The sequence below is a fragment of the Podarcis tiliguerta genome (assembly GCF_965153285.1).
Source record: "Podarcis tiliguerta genome assembly, chromosome: 2".
NCBI lineage: Eukaryota > Metazoa > Chordata > Lepidosauria > Squamata > Lacertidae > Podarcis > Podarcis tiliguerta.
Window position 1 is genome coordinate 99,850,778 of NC_139535.1, and position 21,806 is coordinate 99,872,583.

Consider the following 21,806-nt stretch of genomic DNA (forward strand, 5'->3'; position numbering starts at 1 on the left):
AAGCAAAGGCTCCGCAAGCATGGCTGATTTTCCTGTCTTTTGCCCTCTGGACAGAAAGGGAGATAACTCAGTACTGAACGGCACTAATATTCACAGTGCTACCGAAAACAACAAATGAACCCCAAACCCAAACATAAGCATAGTTTTCAAGTTTAGAACAATTGTGTCCCGTTTGGGTCTATGAAAAGTGGCGGTTATACCTACCTAATTGCTCTCCTATAGGCATCCCTGGAGGATTCTCTTCAATGAAGTGGTTCAAGTGAGGCGGCAACATTGGGTTGTGCTGCGCAATGGGTCTCAGAGGGTTACCGACTTCTTGTAACAGAGATGGAGGGTGCTGCTCTGAAATCACAGTGTCTACACCAGGGGAGTGAGGTCTGTGTGGGACTGGGTTTTTAAAGAATGACTGGTTGGGGCCCGTTTGATAGGCTGGGGAAAGCTGTGAGGGTGTCTGCAGTGGCTGCTGATTTAAATGATTATGCTGTTGGGCTATCTGGTTCTGCTGTGGATCCATTTGGTTTTGCTGCTCAGACAAATGATTTTGCTGTTGACTCAAAGGGTTCTGCGGTTGTTGTAAAGGGTATGGCTGCCTTGGAATCTGGGGCAGGTGCTGGAAGTGGCGATTAGGAACAGCGTACTGAGCATGTGGAGGGGTGAGGTGAAGATTCAGCTGCCGGGGGTTAAGATTATCTTTGCGGTGAAATTTAGAATTAGGATAAGCAGCACTGGGACGCAACTCCGGGCTTCTATTTTGGGAATTTGCTTCTAAGTCAACCTGGAGAAAATTACACAAATTAGTTAAAAATCATTTAAGAAAACATAGCCAACAAAATCCCTGCAAGCTGTATGACTGTACCAAGCAAATTACTTTTAACACTTTAATTACTTTCACACTGAATTAGGCGTGTGAAATCTAACGAAGGTGGGAAGAACAAGGTCGTAAGTGAAGAAAGAGCACCGTAAAACTTATATATTCTCTTCTTTATTGTGTAACTAAAAACACATTTCACTGATAATTCTACTTGACTTGAAACTGCCTACATGTATTTTATGAATCTGAACATTTTTCTATGCTTTATATATATATATATATATATATATATATATTTGCTTTCGTAGATTTTCACGGGTACAGGAATGCAGGTTTTGGTGTCCTCGGGTGTCTTCCCGTGTAAAAGTTGGGGTGTCTAGGCGACGTTTCGACGAGGTCTCACTCGTCATCTTCAGGCTGGTGCTTTCGGCTTCTTGTTACTGGAACAGAGCAGGATCTCAGTGTTTGAGTTCCTATAAATACTGTTGAGGAGGTGTGGTGTATAGCCTCCAATGTTCTGGGCAGAGAGGAGGTTCCCAGGCTAGTGTGCCTTTTCTTCTTTTGTTCCTTAATTACTTGAGGGATATCTTGAGTGATTTCTTGAGTGATTTCCTGAATCCCACTTAGGTGGGTCATTAGGTGTGGATTAGTTGCTAAAGCCTTCGTGTCTTGAACTCTTGAACTTTGTGAAGAGTTTTCAAAACAAATACAATCCCCCCGAATACATCTTGGACCTGACCAACCACTGCCTAACCAACACGTACTTCATCCACAATGGACAAAGATACAAACAGATAGAAGGAGCACCTATGGGATCACCCCTCTCACCGGTCATCGCTAACCTGTACATGGAACACTTTGAAACCAATGCTTTAGACAAGTCAGAACACAAACCCAAACTTTGGCTCAGATATGTTGACGACACCTTTGTAATTTGGCCACACGGTAAGGAAAAACTGGATAGCTTCCTCACACATCTCAACAGCCTACACCCCAAAATACAATTCACTATGGAAATAGAAGCCAACAACCAACTTCCCTTCCTTGACGTCCTAATCTACAAAAAACCTGATGGCTCCCTAGGACACACTATCTACCGGAAAAAAACACACACCAACCGCTACTTACATGCACAATCACACCACCACCCTGCACAAATAAACTCCGTAGCCAAGACTCTCATCTCCAGAACCAAACGCCTGGCTGACGAAGACCACTTGACAACTGAGTTACAGAATCTCTCAAATGTGTTAATTGCCAATGGATACCAGCAAAACAGGGTTACGAAGCTAATCCAAAAAGAAACACCCCCCAAAAACCAAGACACAGAAGAAAACAATGGCATAGCCCTCCTTCCTTATATCAAGGGCACTACAGATAAAATTAGCAAAATCCTCCATAAACACAATATCAAAACAGCCTTTTGCACCAACCAAAAAATAGCCAATATCCTCAGAAACCCCAAGGATAAAATTCAGTTGGAAAACCAAGGGGTCTATGAAATACCCTGCAAAGTCTGCCCAGCCACGTACATTGGACAAACAAACAGACGAATAAATGCACGTATCGCAGAACACAAGAATGCCGTCAAAAAAGAAGAAAAAACTTCCTCTCTTTTCCAACACATGAAAGAAACAGGACACGAAATTAATTTTGCAGATTCCAAATTGCTCTTTAACATGGAACATCACCACAAGAGAATAATCATGGAAGCCATCGAGATAGAGAAACACCCTCACAACATGAACAAGCGTGACGACACATCCCGCTTGCCAGACATCTGGAAATTAGCCCTCCCCACAAAATCTGACACCAGATCCAGAGGCACACAGAACGCCATCACCAATCAACCACACCAGACCCAAACCCAGACCCTCTCCACAGATAAACTACAGACACCATCCAGTAGCCAAACCAGGGTGGCACCTCCGGATGCTGCACTCCCCTGCAATCCCTACACAGATCTGGCTGGCACAGGCCACAAAACCACAGCTCGCCCCTATACACGAAGCCAAGCCAGAGCACAACCAAGTGCAGTACAGCCATCTTCTCAGAAAAACTCTTCACAAAGTTCAAGAGTTCAAGACACGAAGGCTTTAGCAACTAATCCACACCTAATGACCCACCTAAGTGGGATTCAGGAAATCACTCAAGAAATCACTCAAGATATCCCTCAAGTAATTAAGGAACAAAAGAAGAAAAGGCACACTAGCCTGGGAACCTCCTCTCTGCCCAGAACATTGGAGGCTATACACCACACCTCCTCAACAGTATTTATAGGAACTCAAACACTGAGATCCTGCTCTGTTCCAGTAACAAGAAGCCGAAAGCACCAGCCTGAAGATGACGAGTGAGACCTCGTCGAAACGTCGCCTAGACACCCCAACTTTTACACGGGAAGACACCCGAGGACACCAAAACCTGCATATATATATATATATATATATATATATATATATATATATATATAGCTATATATATAGCTATATATATATATATATATATATATATATATATATATATATATATATAGCTACTTTGGTAATTATATGTTACAAAGACCAGCGGCAGTTGTGTCCTTCTAGTTTTAAACTATGGGCGGTATTCAGCTAACTAGTCCCACTAGCAGAATCCTTCACTGAAAAGTTTGCACTGAGTGGAAAACTGCCATAGTGCTATATTGAATTCCTTCCTTAACATCCAGACCTTCTCATCACTGGAATCCACCCCAGCAACTACTTTTTGTAATATAAATGAATAACCAGCTGCTTGCTTGTGATCATATTTAACTTAGTTAAAGACAAACAACTCTCAGGTTCCATGCTTTTTACCTGTGCTTCTAGACAAAAGCACCAAATATATAACCAAAAGGCAATTATTTATCTGCAAAGCTTAAACAATTTGCTTTAGGTCATCCCACTCAGTTAATGACTTTGTTCCTAAGAGTCTATTCTCCCACCATTTCCATCTGACAATATTCTTCTGGGGGCTGGGGAAGCTGAGGCTTATTTGAATTACTCATACAAGTGTGAGTATTTACTTGCTCTATAAGTTGAAAGGTTAATTAAAATACTGAAATGTATTAGGTTGGATAGAAACCAACTATTCCACAAATGAATGGCTGATTTCTCTTTGAGGAAGTGAGTTGGATCCATGAGAGGCGCCTCGTGCTCAGGGCACTGGACTGTTCTAGAGGATCCCTCAAACTTTCAGAGCAAATTGGGAGCAGAGCTGCAGGAGCATTCGCCAATTACTTCTAAAATCAGTAAGTCTCGTGGTTGGGCAAGCACAAATATTTTGGACATGATTTAGTGTTGTTTTTTAATTTAAAAAAACCAGCACTAAGTAATAGGGAACTAAAACATAGATAAAAAATATCAGCACAGAAAAGTTAAAGAATAGCATCTGTCAAAATTCTTGCTAACCTTTTTTTAATGCTAGCAATTTTTAAAGAGTGGCCTACAAAGCCTTTCTAGTCTGGACTCATTATATATCTGATGTAAATTCTGTAAGGCACGGAAGGCCAATTTTGTAAGGGAGAGAATCCTGAAATATTCCACTTTTTCAAACATAGATCAGCCAATTAAGTAGGCTGTATTATATATAATGTTGAAGTTCTTCGTAGAAAAAGGGAGTCACCTGCCCATTCTCCATGCAAGAATTCCTCTGCTGAATCAAAAGCCTTCCATGGATGGAAAGAACCTTACGGCCATCAAAAGTGAAACTACACTCAACACATTACTGATTTGTTATCCCTAGTGTCCCACCTCTTCTGTGTATTGATTCATCTGGGATGACCTCCTTTCTGTCACTTCATGTGTTATGGGAAATGACTAGTAGCCCATATAAGAAGACAAGAAAGAAAAATAAAGACCACACACCTGTTTGGCTTCCATGGGTTTCTTCTCAGGCGTCCGGATTTTATTGAGTTCAGGTCCAGCACTAGGTTCATTTTTACCTAAATATATAAAATACTCACTTACCAAAAACAAAATTAAAGCATTTTCATAGCTCAGATGGGATGATACCCACCCATGGACGCATTAAGGAATGATGGTATTTTATCTTCTCTTGTTGCTGAAGCTGATAATCATTAAAGAACTCCGGTGTTTTATATTCTTCTCCTGCTGCTATTGATCATATACAGTATTTCGTATTCCAGAACATAATTATCCTTACACAAATAGGGCACTTGTGTTTTATAAGACAACACATAGGTGACAATTCAGAAAAGCTAAGAAAGCTTTTGGGGTCATATGCTTGACCCATTTCAGTACATGAATCCCTGAAGAAGACCATCTGTGGTCCCTGTTTCATCCATATTCACGTGGTTCCTGTTAATATCCCTAGCCACTACACAGTTGAGGATTTGAGAAACTGAAGAAAAGTCCAAGTCAGTGTTTTTTCCCCATTTCTCCGTGAGCTGGAACAGAGATGACTATCTCATTCTCCTAATTATATAGCAATTACTCATTAGCATAAGCCTCTGGCTCTTGTAACTTTAATACAGAGAGATAGGAAAGACAAAATGTTTTCACATTCTCTTACTGCTTGAAGATTTCCATGCTTTGTAAGATCATATTAAGAAAACAGATTAATTTCTTAGCATGGTTTGAAATTAGGAGGCTGGAATTCTAGTTGTTTGTAGATTTAGGAGCAAAAAATATTATTAGTATGAGTTGTTCAAGACGAGTTTTTGTAGATGCTTTCCCTTTAAAATCTTTTTGATTTTAAGATTTTCAGAAATCCTTTTATCAGTGCGCAAACAAAGCTGTACTTTCCTGCCCTCTCCCTGCCAGGCAATACTCTAAACATACCCTGTATGCCGTGATAAATTGGTCAATTGCCTGCCCTAGACAGAGCTGAAATCCTGCTGAAATGAAGGTCCTGAATCTGGGGGTATTTCTAGATTCTAGATTATTACTGGAGGCAGAGGCCACAGCAGCCAGAAGTCGTTTTATCAACTTCAGCTGCAGCTGCTTCCGAACCAGGATATGCCAACTAGAGAGGTCCATGAATTAGTGAATTCATGAAAGTGCACAACTGCAGCTCCTTTCTCTGTAAGAAAATCTGCTGCAAGATGATCATAAGTATATTTTGGGATCAGGCAAAGGACTCATCTAGGCAGCATCCTGTTCTCACAGTGGCCAAGGAGATGCATATTCGAAGGCTGCAAGCAAGACCTGAGTGCAACAGCCCCATGCGCCTTCACTTCTGAAACCTTTAACTCTTTTAAACTAGCTGCTTACCTTTTATTCAGGACTTCAAACATTATTTTTAAAAGTTCACAATGCTAAGTTTCATCTGCAGGAAAAACCAGCATTGAAGTTTAATTGCTCGTTCTTTGGCGCTTGGTGATATATTGAGTAAATAAAGAGTTAATCTGACTTGTGTGAAAATAGAGGCCTCTGGTGCTTCTTAATTTATAATAAATTGGTGGTATTTAGCACCTTTCACAGACAAACCCAAATCAGAGTTCAGGGACAGACATTTTCTTCAGAGAGACAGAAGATTGTGTTCAGTGAATTTCACAATATTTCCTTTATCCTCCCCCAGCTGCACTATTAAAAGTTCAGGAAATTTAAGTTCCCCGTTCAAATGTATTTTCCCAGTGTATTCTGTCCTCTTCCACTATGGAGATTACTATGGAAGAAATTAAGGATGGCACGTCATATTTGCTTCTGGAATTATCCTTGCTTTCATGAATCTAAATTAAGTTTCTTCTCTTGACTATATCCATGAACTAGTTAGTGTCCAATTAACTTTTGAATAACATCTTTGCCAGGCATAACACTGTGACAGCTCATATGTCTACGATATTGGGGAATACAGGAAGCTTTTCAGTTATGCACCTCAGTACCCTGAGCTCTCAACACATGGATAACTCTGCTTTTCAGAGATTTAATGAGGCAGATTTTTGAACTGCATAGCTTTAAGGGAAGTCATCCTAACAGCACAAATGGAATCAGAGCAATTTCAATTTCGATACAGCGCTCAGTCCTTCAGCATTAAAAAGCTGTCTTGCTCTGAAATAGATTTTATGCTAATGATATTATGGAGTTTTGTGCTTATTGTTTCATAATGGATATGTCAGATTTGTTTGTCCAGTTTGAGCCAAAGCCTGCATTTTGGAAGGCAATGGAGCTACCAACACGGGCACGGCAAGCGCTATTTGTCATTTTTATTTAGAAGTGGTTACTTTATGCAATTTTCATACTAATGTATCTATTGTAATCCAGTGGCGCTGGTGTGCACATGGCACCTCTGATGCCCCAACAAATGGCTGATGCACACATGCAGGGATCAGGGAACATTATGCAACAACAACAGAGAATCCCACTGCTCATGTAGTTTATTTTCCAACTCACAGAACAGGGCAGCAGCGCCTGTGCATGCAGATGTCTATGTGCACATCATAGCCCCAGTGATCATTCATGGTCATTATCTGACATTTGGGTACATTTTTATACCATTGTCCTTTTAAAAAAAGCCTCTGAAAAGATACTTAGGTTACAATTCTGAGAATGATATGCATTGCTAAATTAATTACTGCTCTAATGGTGCTGATGGATCCTGTCCGTAAGAAAAGATTAAGGAGTATATTGCAGCAGCTATACTTCTGCTGAAGGCCTGCTACAGGATTTCAAGGCTCACCCTGCATATCATGGGACACCTTCCTGCAACATGCCACCATTTGCTGATTTTTCCTTTCCCTGTTGTATTGCAGGGGAACGTAGAGCCACTAAATTTATTTCATGTTGCAACTTGGAAAATAATAAAAAAAGATGATCCATCTCATACCACCTTGATGCTGCTGAAAGAGTACATTGGTACCTTGGTTGTCAAACTTAATCTGTTCAAAAATCAAGGCGTGGCTTCCAATTGGCTCCAGGAGCTTCCTGCACTCAATCGGAAGCCGCAGAAGCCACATCGGATGTTCGGCTTCTGAAAAATGTTCGCAAACCAAAACACTCACTTCCAGGTTTGCAGCATTCGGGAGCTGATTTGTTCGGGAGCCAAGCCATTCGACAAGCAAGCTACCACTGTAGTGTTATTTCTGGACAAAAGGACAAAGGTAAAGGGACCCCTGACCATTAGGTCCAGTCGTGGCCGACTCTGGGGTTGCGGCGCTTATCTCGCTTTATTGGCCGCGGAAGCCGGCGTACAGCTTCCGGTTCATGTGGCCAGCATGACTAAGCCGCTTCTGGCGAACCAGAGCAGCACACGGAAATGCCGTTTACCTTCCCGCCGGAGCGGTACCTAGTTATCTACTTTCACTTTGATGTGCTTTATAACTGCTAGGTTGGCAGGAGCAGGGACCGAGCAACGGGAGCTCACCCCGTCGCGGGGATTTGAACCGCCAACTTTCTGATCGGCAAGCACTAGGCTCTGTGGTTTAACCCACAGCGCCATCCGCATCCCTTTACAAAAGGATAGCAGCTGCTTAAACTTGAACAGGGGTGGGGAACCCATGGTCTGCAAGCCAGAGATGGTCTACTTCAACAGACTCCCTGGGTTCCCTCCAGTAGGGAGCAGCTAACAGAGGAAAGGGCACTGACGTTGTACAGAGAATGTGAATGCAGCTTCCATCTTTGCGATAAGACCATAGAAACACTGCTGGGTGAGGCCAAATGGCCGCTAGTCGGCATCCTGTTCTCACAGTGGCCAATCAGATGCCTAGGGGAAACTCACAAGCGACACCTGAGCACAACAGCACTCTCCTCTCTGCTGTGATTTCCAGCAACTGGCATTCAGAAGCATACTGCTTCTGACTGTGCAGGTAGAACATATCCATGGGGGTTAATGGCCACTGATAGCCTTATCCTTCATCAATTTGTCTAATCCCCCTTTAAAGCCTGCCACACTAATTCATTAGACAGCCATCCTCCCATAAACTATAAGATATGACACCGTATTATATGCCAGTCTTCACTGGAGTATATTTAAGTAAAGCTGAAAATTCCAGAATTAGCAAAGTATTTAAGAATGAAGTGTACCAAGGTGAAAGCACGTTGCCCCGCTTTAAGAATTTGAAAAACAAACAACAAAAACTTACTGCTTCGATTTTGTTCAAGTTGCTCTTTATCTGAATGTTGAAGCTGCTGTTGCCCTATACTAACGGGTGAGTGATGTCCAAGACCATAGGGTATAGGAGACCCACGTCCATGTGCTTGTAACATATTCACATTATATGCCATGGCTGCTTGATGAGTAATGATTCGAGGGTCAACTGCAAACCTACTCTGATATCCTGTCCATGGTACCTATGTGATAAATAAATATGAACAGTATTGTTTACATCTTTGTAAGCACGCACACTTGGAAAAATATATAGTACCAGGGAAAACAGAGGATCCATTTAATCTCCCAAAATAACTAGCACAAAGAAATGAGGGGGGTGTACTTTCAAAAGTCAAAGGGCACATTTTGAAATGGCAAACTCATTTGGTAACCTAATATAGTAGTACCTTGGTTCCCGAACAGCTTGGCTGCTGAACAAATCAGCTCCTAAACATCGCAAACCCAGAAGTAAGTGTTCCAATTTGTGAATGTTTTTTGGAAGCCGAACGTCTGTTTCAGCTGTCGGCATTGTTTCCGGGGCCAATCAGCCAATCAGAAGCCGCGCCTTGGTTTGCGAATGTTTTGGAAGTCAAACAGACTTCCAGAACAGATTGAGTTCGGGAACCAATGTACCACTGCACAAGCAAGCATTCTTCAAATCAACAAACCTCAATAGTGGATGACTGGCAAGTCTAGAGGCCCTGACCTACCTCAGTTACCTCCGAGGGCACTTACCCCAGCCTAGCTGCCACTCACATTTACAAGCCTGCACCCACTTCTTCCAATATGGCAGGTTTGGGAACTGCTCCCTCATTGGCATTTTCCCTGCCTCTCAAAACTGTTGATCCTGGTCTGGTTGTTTCTCTGGGAGACGTATCCTTGGTTCACTGGCCCTCACTGCCCTTGCTAATAAAGGAAAGGTAAAAGGACCCCTGACTGTTAGGTCCAGTCGTGGCTGACTCTGGGGTTGCGGCGCTCATCTCGCTTTATTGGCCGAGGGAGCCGGCGTACAGCCGGGTCATGTGGCCAGCATGACTAAGCCGCTTCTGGCAAACCAGAGCAGCGCATGGAAATGCCGTTTATCTTCCCACCGGAGTGGTACCTATTTATCTACTTGCACTCTGACGTGCTTTGGAACTGCTAGGTTGGCAGGGGAAGGGACCGAGCAACGGGAGCTCACCCCATCGCAGGGATTTGAACTGCTGACCTTCTGATCGGCAAGTCCTAGGCTCTGTGGTTTAGACCACAGCACCAACTGAGTCCTGCCCTTGCTAATAAAGGTGCCTTAATATTGAGTCAGACCACTGGGCCCATCTAACTCAGTCTTCACTAACCAGCAGTGGCTTTCCAGGGTTTCTGGAAGAGTTCTCTCCCAGCCCTACTTGGAGATGCCAGGGATTGAAGATGGAGTTTCCAGTATGCAAATCATGCGCTCTCCCACCAGCCTGTACAGCTCTTCCCTTCCTACACATCCGAGCAACCTTAAGGGATATTTTTTTACCACTGTGTGCCATTTGCCGCCGCTGTTTTACTTTTGGCTAGGTCAGTCATAACCCAAGTAGCGCAGCCCCTAACAGAATCCAAATTACAGTTTTATTTAATCAATTGAAATAATTTTACCCCACTCTTCAGTCAAACAAAGGCTCTTGGAGCAGGTTGCAGATCAACAAAAGCAAGGCAATCCCTGCTCTCAGGCTTAAAGTCAAAAAGGTGAAGTTGTCCACTTCTGAACCAGATGGTGTATGGGCTGATATATATGGCAGTGAAGTGGTACAGCTGTAAACAATCTGGTTAGTATATAGGGAAGCCAGGATTGGGAACTCATGCTCTCTCTTCCCACAGCCTAAAATGGGTTTCAGATCCTGGTCTAAGGATACTTTTAGTCAGTGCTTTTTTTCTGTGGGGACGCAGGGGAATGCATACCCCTAAATGTTTTGTGAATCTAAGTTTGGCTACATTGAGAGGCAGTATTTCAATATCAGTAGGAAAATGAGAGTACCCCTACACACTGTTTTTAGGAAAAAAACACAGCTTTTAGTTAGCCTTGACTTTGGTTCATATTGTTGAAGAGCAACTATCCCAGTGGGAGGTTACATACCAGAGGGTAGCTTACTGTCTTTTAACCACGGTTAACAAACCAACAGCATTACATCTACAGTGGCCCCTAATGATAGTAGACAAAACCGTTCACTGAAGATTTGCTTTAAAATATTCTTTCAATCTTATTAAACGGTGGTTTAAAAATCTTTTGAAACCTTCACAGATGGACTTTAGCCTTGAATCATCTGTCCCTTAAAATTAAAATCAGAAGAACCACAAATAATTGTGACTATATTTCTTTGTGTGATATCTCGCCAAGTATAAAGACACAGGTAGTAATAATGTACAAGCCCATCCACCTAACAGCCTTTTAACATCGCATTTAAATAAAATACAAATATTTGATTATTTTTGTTTGATATTAATAGAAAGCAAGATTGCATTACAAAGATGCAGCTGCTAAGCTGCATATTTCATTTAACTGTAACCATTAAATGCTGCCTTCTAGTAACCTAGTTGGGGGGGGGGGGCTGCCTCTAAAATGAATGGAAGCCAATGGTCTTGCTATGCTAAAGAAAAATGGTACCAGATGGACTGAGCAGGAGTATCTCCAAATAGAAGTTCATAGCAAGCCCCAAAATAGAAGTCATGAACAGGATTTCACAAACAGACATCAAATGGAGTGTGCATTTTATATAAACACAGAGCAATCTTGATTTACTCATCCTTGCTGAGTTTAGCATTTTGAAAACCGGGAGTGTCAGACCTCTCCCTATGCGGGCATGGGGGCACCAAAGCAAGTGAAGAAACAGGAAAATATTATAGGTGCTTGGCCTCAAGTATACAGAGGGAACAGGAACAGAAATGTTTAAGGCATGTTTTGTAATACAACAATGCCCATCACACCAGCCAGTTCAAGGATCAACGGTGGCAAAACTGAGTGCTATTGATTCAATCAACACACGCAGAACTAATTCAGGTGGCTGACCTGCCAATAGTGACACTCCAGGGTTCTGTTCAGTTCCTGTTTTTAAGCGACCCCCGAGACTTAACTGCGGGTTGAAAAGCAGTTATTCTTTGGCTTATGCATTCCTCCCAATTTTGACAAGCATACACCAAAGTTTTGAAGTTGACACCATCATGAGCATAGTCCATATTTCGCCTTACCCTAGTCTTGTTCAAATGCAAGAGTGTAGAAGAGGAGGCTGGGGGGGGGGGGTGTTATATGCGAGCCTAAAGCCTGCTTCAAATCTATTCTGTATGCAGTGTTACATCTGCAATAGCTCAGAAAAGGATAATAGGTTTCTATTTCTCAAGTAAAGAAGTAGAAAGAAACCCCAGGGACAGACCTAAGTAATATATCCAAATTTTCTACCACATCCCCAGGAGGCAAATTGGGCGCAGCCCATTTGATGCCATTTTTCGACTCCTGAAACAGTGCAGGGAAGGGGTTGACCATGGCAGGGGCTTCTGTTTTCTCTTCCTCTAAAAGCTGCTGTCTCTGCCACTGGCTCCCAGAGGGCTGATGAGAAAGTCTCAGAACAAAAAGTTAACATGGCTCTGTTTTCGTTAACAAAAAAATATTATAAAGGATCATCTAGTCTGAACCATGGGTAGTCAAACTAAGGCCTGGGGGCCGGATCTGGCCCAATCACCTTCTCAATCCAGCCCGCGGATGGTCCTGGAATCAGCGTGTTTTTACATGAGTAGAATGTGTGCTTCTATTTAAAATGCATCTCTGGGTTATATGTGGGGCCTGCCTGGTGTTTTTACATGAGTAGAATGTGTGCTTTTATTTAAAACGCATCTCTGGGTTATTAGTGGGGCATAGGAATTCGTACGTTCCCCCCCCCAAAAAAAAATATATATAGTCCGGCCCCCCACAACGTCTGAGGGACAGTGGACTGGCCCCCTGCTGAAAAAGTTTGCTGACCCCTGGTCTGAACAGAATTAGCTCCTAAATGTTAAAGTTACTGATATATCAAAACAATGTATCAAAACTGATACAGTGGTACCTTGGGTTACGTACGCTTCAGGTTAGAGACTCCGCTAACCCAGAAATAGTGCTTCAGGTTAAGAACTTTGCTTCAGGATAAGAAGAGAAATCGGGCTCCGGCAGCGCGGCACAACAGGAGGCCCCATTAGCTAAAGTGGTGCTTCAGGTTAAGAACAGTTTCAGGTTAAGTACGGACCTCTGGAACGAATTAAGTACTTAACCCGAGGTACCACTGTATATGAAAAGTTACTGATATATCAAAACAAAGTAAAATTTAATGGTTAAACAATTGTCATTAGAAGGATTTTGCTATGAGCACAGCCCTGAGCTGAAAACCTGCCACCTCCGTTTGCAGCTTGTAGCCTCATTGTGCCTTGGGCACTACCTAAGTAGTTCTAACTTTGAAGAATGTGGTGGTTAATTAACACTTTCTATGAATATATATGTGAAAAGCCCCGAACAAGCACAAGGATGTCATCAACATGAAAGGGTATACTTACGGGCAAAGGCACAGGCATGAGCATATTTCCTCCATAAACAGCAGGTACATAAAGAATGCTTGTCCCAGTGTGAGGATCTATCCTTTGAACTGGACTAGGAGATTTCCCAAGGTTGGGATGAGGCCCAGAGGGAGGGGGAGGAGGGGTATAGGCTCTGATAGGATTTCCAATTAAAACAGAAGGATTGGGCTGAACTGGAAAATAAACAAACAAACAAAAATCCAACATGGATGTGAAGGTTATGAACTCTCCCCAATACTTTGTCAATATCTTGCCCAATACTTTGTAGGAAAAGTAGGTTCCTGTTGAAAATATAGCTAGCATTTCAGCGAGGTCTTTATTTTGTCTACAGAGTTTCTAGAATTATCTCAACTATTATGTGGACTTTAATAATCAAGCTAGATTTGAAACCCTGTTTTTTTTCCATCAAAGCCTTCTGATCTTCTGTTGTCATATTCTTTGATAATATTTTCATTTTCTGCTGGTTAATCTTAAAACCTGCTAATATACCAAGCTCTTTTCTATCTCTTTTTTTCTTCTCTCTCTCTCTCTTTCCTTTTCGTCATGTTTTTATCTAACTTAAATTAATGTTAGACAAAAAAGATATCTGAGATTAAGTTTTGTATTTCTTTTTATAAAGTCTAATAAAATTATTATTAATGATGAGGATAACAATAATAATAAAGATAACTGGGCCACGCTAGTTAACCACCAGGTTTAAACAAGGCCATAAATCAATATGCTTGACATAAACACTAAAACACACTGATAGCCTATTCAGATTTTATCCTTCCTCACTAGAAGGCTTTCTGTGAAAGACAGAAAGGGTCTTGATCCCACTCATTCCCCACTCCTCCCTCTGTAAACACATTGCAAGAGGAAACAAATTGAGGGGTTCCTCTATTATCTGTGTTCTGGATCTCCACCCATCCTGGGAAATTAAAATTCCTTCAGTTTTCTTTCTGAGAATCAGGGAAGATGCCTCAAATGCTATGGGATATTTCATTTGGTCACTAATTCCTTATCCCCACAAGGAGGGAGGCAGGGAGGGAGTATGGAAGCACAACGCTTCCTTATGACAATCCATGGGGAACATTCCAAACAGGTCCATAGATCCTTATTCTGAGATCCCTCCCTTTCACCACCCAAAAACATTGATTTCCACTGAGAAAATAAGCAGATCTGAAACCAATCAGCAATGATCCCCACTAACAATAGTTCAGCAGGTGCTTACCAATTCCATCACTTTGAAAATGGTCGTTCTGATTATGGTGGTGGCCTTTCACCTTAAAAAAAATAAATAGCAATAAAGTCATTCTAGCTATATAGCTTAGTTATAAAGATTGTATCCAGCTGTATCTCCCTGCTTATGGAGAGTTGTGGACTTGAGATATCAATATTAATTTCTATAAAGCACACAGAGGCTCAATAAGTGATAGAAGCTATACGTATTACACAAAAATGAAAGAATCAAAATGAAATAGGTAAATAAAAATGAATAAAAATGAAAATAGCTTGCAACTGAGAAATTGGTATTTTCTAAATAAACTAGAAACTAGTGTGATAAATTAGAAAATTTAGCCTTTTGAATGCACAAGTGATTAAGCGAACTCAAAGGTGAAACTAGTATATCATGAAACATTTAGTTCTGCTTCAGTAAGAACTAGATAACTATAACACTATACAAGAAATAATACTGACTTGGGCTTTCCTCCAAAGTGAATTAATTAGATTTTATTAATTAAATGAGATAATTATATTATTCAGGAAGCACCTCAAAAGACAAAACTTTAAGTTCTGATAAATATTTAGAATCTACCCAATGCTAAGGGGTCAAGATTAGAGATAACTGTACAAAATTTTATTTATTGTCCTTATATGTTGCGATTTGGTTCAAGTTCCTGCTATGCCACAATGCTTGTTAGGGGATCTCAGTCCAGACACTATATTTTAACCTAACATTTCATAGGATTGTGGGGTGCCCTGAGGATTATACAAAAATATCATAAATATATAAGTAACTCCATACAAACTCATGCAATCATTTTAGAAACTGAAGAGAAAATTCCATGTGATCAATTTAATATCTCATAGACAACAGAGAGCACAGCCAGCCCAATCTCTCAGATGATACATGAAAGAACAATAACAGGTATCTAACTGAACACTGTTGTAAAATATTCTCCCTATTATATGAGCAGATTTTGTCGTCAGAAATATCTAATATTACTCACTTTCTGAGCATATTTACACACTACAGCTGAATATGTGCAGATGGCAAGACAAACCAATGGCCAAATAGTATAATCTAGGGTGCCTATGTCAGAGGTGGCTCAAACATAAAAGTCAGAGGTCATGATGCAACTAACCTCAGATCCATAGCCATCTTCTAAATAAGCAATATATCTGCTGTTCATAGATAATAGTGTAGAAGATACTGACGCCTGCTTATCAATATGTGGCCAAGCATCAAATGTGAAAACTCACTGACACTTAAGAACATGAATTTCCCAGGGAAAGGGCAAATTCTAACCAATTTTGCAGCAATCTGAACAAATTAATCAGTACTCTGTCTATAGACAGGTGAACTACAAATAAAACGGATTAAGAAAAGATTATAAACCATTTCACTAGCTATTAAACGAAAATAATGGTTTGTTCATAAACTAAGAAAGCAAATGATATTTTCAAAGACCAGACACTAAAACATTATTTAATCTGGTATTGTGATTTCTTTACACATGTATGGTTTATTTAACAGCTTTTGCCATAAGAGAGACTTTGACATTTGTTTTGCCACGTTTATCACAGTCACTTTAAAATAGCTTTATTTCCAAATGTAAACAGCAAGTCTGTGAACAAATGGATTTGAAAGCCTGTCTTGTTTCATTGTTTTATCTGCATCTAACACTGCACCACCTGGTGATTTTTTTTTAATGCAGTTTTGCTCTTCAAAATAGCCTTGCAGAGTTCTATGCCTGTGGTCACACAGCGATTTCTGGATCAAACAGACTTATTTTAAAAGTGAGTAAAAGTGTTTTTATTTTTAACCCACCATGCTCTGACTTTTATCTACATTCAGCTTGATTCTTTCTGATTTGCTGGCTGCAGCTACAAAGAAGGGTGTTTTGGGATTAATTATTCTACAATTCATATTACAAATATTTCACTGTGTTTATATTTGCTACACATTTATAAGTAGGTCACTACTACCTGGGCCAAAATAGTCTCTTTTGATTGTAGATTACTACCTGGCACACGTCTTTCACTTCTTTGGTACCTGAGTGCAGCAACATTTAAAGTAGGGTTTTGCAAACTTGGGTCTCCAGCTATTTTTGGACTACAATTCCAATCATCCCTGACCACTGGCCCTGCTAGTTAGGGATGATAGGAACTATAGTCCAACAATAGCTGGAGACCCGTTTGGAAAACCCTGGTTTAAAGTATTGGCTTGCCTTTCCAGTAATTAGAACAGTAATTAGAACTAAAGCCCTATTCTGACTCTTATGATAGTGACACCCTGGCAGGTTATCTGGTTAATGTAGGATTGGAGATTTATATATAAGACTGGACACCACAAGATGGTTTCTATGAATACCTTCCATTTAAACACAGACTTATTCTTTCACTACTCTGGCTCTAAGCTTTTCTTCTTGTTTCCTCAAAACTAAAATATATTACATTATACAGTAACAGAATGGCTTTTGCACAAACCCAGAAGGCTAGTTAACAGACTTAATCAACCTACTGCAAGTTTCCCACTTGTAACGCAAGTCTAGATATGGGAAGGGGCATTCATGGGTATAGGAGAACTAAACCATGCATCTCGCCAATCCTATTAATACCCCTGCTCTGCATTCTCTGTTATCGCAAAAAACATAGGATCAAACCCACATTTTTGTGTAGATAACATCCAAGTTTGGCTCTCAGATTCTATATTACAATTCAGGTATACTAGCAACTTGAAAGTTTATCATTTAGCATGTACTTTTGTGTACTGTTTCTCTGTCAATGAGAAAAGAAAGAAAATAGGCCTGTGGGAAGATTGTAGGTTTCAGCAGCTAATTTCATGACTAACTGTACCCTTTAAAATAATTTTCTTTGTGTCTCAGAAAACCAGTTTTTATTATGTTACAATGCATGTCAGAAATATTATGAGATTCTATCTTCTAATTAAAAACCAACATGACAAAGTTCCAACTTGTACATCTTACTGAAACTTCTGCAGAAATGGAAATTGTATTAATATGGGCCTTGAAAATGAAGAGCAATCTTTGGACATGCAGTTTCCTAAAAGGCTAACATTTCAAAGCATTATTAATAGGTTTTAAAAGCTTCATTATATTACAGAACATAATGAATTTTGATAAATGAGTATTTCTAAATATAATAACTCTTTTTGAAAGGTTCACAAAAGATATTCCTTTCTGCGCTATCAAATAAAATCTAAAAAATGTAAATGAAAAACAGTATGAATTTGAAGTTTTCATGTAGATGTTAACTTGTGACAAAAACATAACATTTTGAGAAGCCTTCTTGTAAAATGGGATTGTTTTCCAAGGATCTAATACAACTCGTTTTAATTATGCCAGCAAACATGGTCAAGTAATAAGTCTTATTAATACCCTTGACAACTAAATATAGAATATAATATTATTCTTCATAAACACAAGGAAGGGCAATTGTATGGTTTTCACAATTCCTGCCACTACCAATTCTCATAGGAGCATTTTATTGTTACAGCCTTTTAGATAAATGTGTTTGGCTTCCCGAAGAACACTATACCAGTGCAATAATGAGTAAATGGTAAGTGAATTCTGCACTGTAACAGTTTTCTAGGCTGCAAGTAACCATTGTTATTAGTATCATCTCCTGCAAAGTGTAAAGTACTGAATTATACTTTTCCCATCAATTCTAACAGCTTTTGGCTGACTTATTGTCCATACATTTTAGATAGCTGCTTTATATCTGGAGCAAAAAAACTATTATGTAGTAACAACTTTATTTTAACACACAGGGTGTGTATGTAATGTTAAGGGAGGGGCAGTACCGAGAAGAGGCAGGAACGAAGATTTGGAGATATGCTTCAGAGGTCCAGACTGTGGGGAGCCCGGAAAAATTAATAATTACAATTTGGAATGCAATTTGGTCGTTTTTTTATTTTAGTTTATTGCTTTTAATAAGATTATGATGCGGATATGTTGATTGGCTGTTTTTATTGGAAAATCAATATTTTTTTTTTTTTTTAAGGGAGGGGTAGTACCTCTTGTGGGGGAGGCTCCTAGAAGCTGTCAGCATGCAACAGCAGCCACACCCGGGAACGGCTTTGACTGGCTGGCTAAACCAAGTGAGGGTAGCCGATGGGTCTCAAACCCTTGCATGCAAAAACAGGCTCTGCCGGAATGAGCCGTTAAGACCAGTAGTGGGTCCAATGGTCAAGAAGGTGGTTTCTGTACATGCTGTAGAGGGAAGTGATGCAGATGCAGATCGTCAACCTGGGAGACTAGCCCATCTAGGGAAAGGCATACTCTGATCCTAAACCTCCACTGCCTTGTGGGATATCTTTGGAAGAAGAAAAGGCTAAGGAGTGGACCCTAAACGAAGCCGGAGTGGAGTCCCTTGTACATCTCTTTCCAGCAACTCCTGCAGCCAAACTGGTGCCAAACCTACAGTGGTGCCTCGCAAGACGAAATTAATTCGTTCCGCGAGTTTTTTCGTAGAGCGAGTTTTTTCGTCTTGCGAAGCACCACGGCGGGGAGGGGTGGGGAGAAGCAGGGCAGCTGCCACAACCGGTCCTTGGACTCATCCGCGCCTTGTGGACACCGCGCGACGCGGCTGCTGGAGGGCGGCGGGGCTCAGGAGCGCGACTCCGGCTGCAATGCTGGCTGCTGGCGGCAACGGCTCCTGAGGGTGCGAGGCAGCCGGAAGGTCGTCCGGAAGGTGGGAGGCAGCCGGAGGAGCCGTCAGCAGGAAGGTGGGAGGGAGCCGGAGGAGCGGGGAAGCGAGCGTGCGACTGTCGCCATGACTGTCGCAGGGCTGTTTCGTCTAGCAAAGCAAGCCCTTAGAAAAATCCGTCTTGCGAAGCACCTCAGAAAACGAAAAACCCTTTCGTCTAGCGGGTTTTTCGTCTTCCGAGGCATTCGTCTTGCGGGGTACCACTGTATTACTCTGCTTTCCTTGGAACCACATCAGTAAGGCCTTGTAATCCGTGCAGCCCAGGAGCTCCATACACAATGCCCAGGCTTCTGCCCTGGGGAGGTCAGTCAAGTGCTGTTAATACAGCAGTTTTGACTTCATCCCTGGAGGCGCACTCCATTGCCTCTCAAGGCAGGTACATGCCAACAATTTTAACACACCCGGTCATATTAGGAACTCCTCAGCCCAGTATCATTTCTACTCTTTGTTCACATAGGGAAACAGAACTACCAGTTTTGCCCATGCAGCCATACAACGTCTCAACAGGTACCCCTATTGAGTCTTGCAAGCTCTTAATAGCTTTGTTCCAGGTAAAACTTTACCTTTGGTGGTGACTGCTGTGGTTTGTTAGCGTGTGATGAATGCTGCTGTCGCAACGCCCGTGGAATAAATTCAGGAGCCAGCGGATTCAATACATAGGTTTTCTTTAACTCCAAAGCTTCCAGCTGAGCCTTGATCTGATCAAATGTGATACCATGAAGACTTTCATTTTCATGACAAAGGGCAATAAACCTTTCCCAAAATTTCCTAAAGAAGCCAAAAGAAAAGGAATACCTAAGTTGCTTGTTTGCTATATACAAATTTTACAAATTAACTACGCTTCCATTAGTCACTTTGAATCCAGTACTATTTGATTATGAGACAACCTAGTATTGCATGCTTCTAAAATAATAAACATCAGCATTCATCCATTAGGAAGGTTTACTGACAGCGTTTCTTAAAACATATTATGTCACAGAAGACTTAGTGCCAGAACTCCTATAAGGTTTTTGCCTTTGCTAGTAGACTCTTCAGAAATTGTACACTTGTACTAGGACTGTAACAATTGAAACCTGCTCCTTATCTTAAATGAAATAAGTGCCAAACATACACATCTAAGCTGTTTTTAGCATTTTAAAAAATCTAATGAATATATGGACACATTTCATTTTTATAGCTATTACAACAGATTTGTGCCTCAATTTCAGTGTAGCCCTAGCTATGCATACTCAGAATTAAGCGCTACTGAACTCAATAGGGTTTACTCCCAAGTAAGTGGCGACAGGCTTGCAGCCTGTGGCGGCTAATTCTGTTTTAACAAAAAAAAATCCTGTTTAACTTAATGAAAAGTATGTCTGAATCCTCCAGCAGTACTTTTCAACAGGATGTTATCTACAACTGACAGAAAGAAAAGAGAGGCATGCTAAAAACTTTTTTTTGTGATGGAGAAATAATCTAAAACTGAGGTTCACTTAAATATATATATGCTTTTTAAAAATATGCAACCCATCTAAATGACATTATTTGAATAGAATCTGCTTATGATAGATGGACATAGTAGGTAAACATAAAGCTTCTATTTCATGATGCCATTGTGCAAATGTATTTGGTATGAAATGAAAGCACATTCCCAGTTTTTACCCTACAATGAAGATCTCATGCGAGGAAAGAGAGATTACTGAATTCTCTTCCATTTGTGTTTTCCCAGTAAATTCTCACTGACCACAGTTTATCCCTTCAATAGAGGCTGCAGTTTTCTAAAGATGATAATTTAAAATTTCTGCCACAAACCCTTAGGGTATTGTATAAAAGATTTAAAAATGTAAATATATATATTAAAAAACGTATCTGCAAGCATATTTTTGCTTCCAGGAGATCAAGAAAAAGATCTATAGTTCCCCTCGCTCTCATATACAAATCTCCCATACTCTATCGCTCATGTTCTCCCCTCACAAAGGAGAAACAGCTGGTGATTAACCCAGTCCTGCTCCTGCCTTACTCGAATGTCACAGCTCTGAAACAGTAAGCTGAGATATGCATGAGCCTTTTTCTCACACACGGAGCCCTGCACCTCATACAAGGGAGAAGCTGCAAGACTCTACATGTGAGCAAATGCCTCATGTGTATCTCAAGATACAATCTTCGGAACTGGGCCATTCAGTTCGGGAGGGAAGGGGAGAGAATGAGGAGGTAGTCAGTGTACAGATTAATCTTTTCAAATGTTGTGCACATACCCCTGCCTATGATTTGTTAGTTTGTGAAACTGTTACGAAAGAGTAAACCCCTGTTACTTTCTCCCGGCGTGCTCCTGTCCCTAAGAGAGGAGTGATGAACCCGCAAGCCATTATTTCGTTTGCAGGCTCCATCCTAGGCACTGGACTTCATCCTTTGGGGACAAAACAGCTTCCTGGTTGCCATGAATGAACAGAACCAAAAGTCTTTC

The 21,806-nt window shown here is 40.9% G+C and overlaps 1 protein-coding gene across 6 annotated transcripts in view; it reads right to left on the minus strand.

Moving 5' to 3' along the window:
• Positions 1–21,806, minus strand: part of HELZ (helicase with zinc finger) — a 126,545-nt gene that overhangs the window by 19,346 nt on the left and 85,393 nt on the right. For all 6 annotated transcript variants that reach the window (XM_083427187.1, XM_083427185.1, XM_083427188.1 and 3 more), the window contains 6 exons: positions 19,927–20,131; positions 14,643–14,694; positions 13,409–13,602; positions 8,868–9,075; positions 4,693–4,769; positions 205–775 (listed from right to left, as the gene is read on the minus strand). In XM_083427187.1, coding sequence (XP_083283313.1) covers positions 205–775; positions 4,693–4,769; positions 8,868–9,075; positions 13,409–13,602; positions 14,643–14,694; positions 19,927–20,131 — 1,307 coding nt within the window. The remainder of the gene's footprint in view (positions 1–204; positions 776–4,692; positions 4,770–8,867; positions 9,076–13,408; positions 13,603–14,642; positions 14,695–19,926; positions 20,132–21,806) is intronic.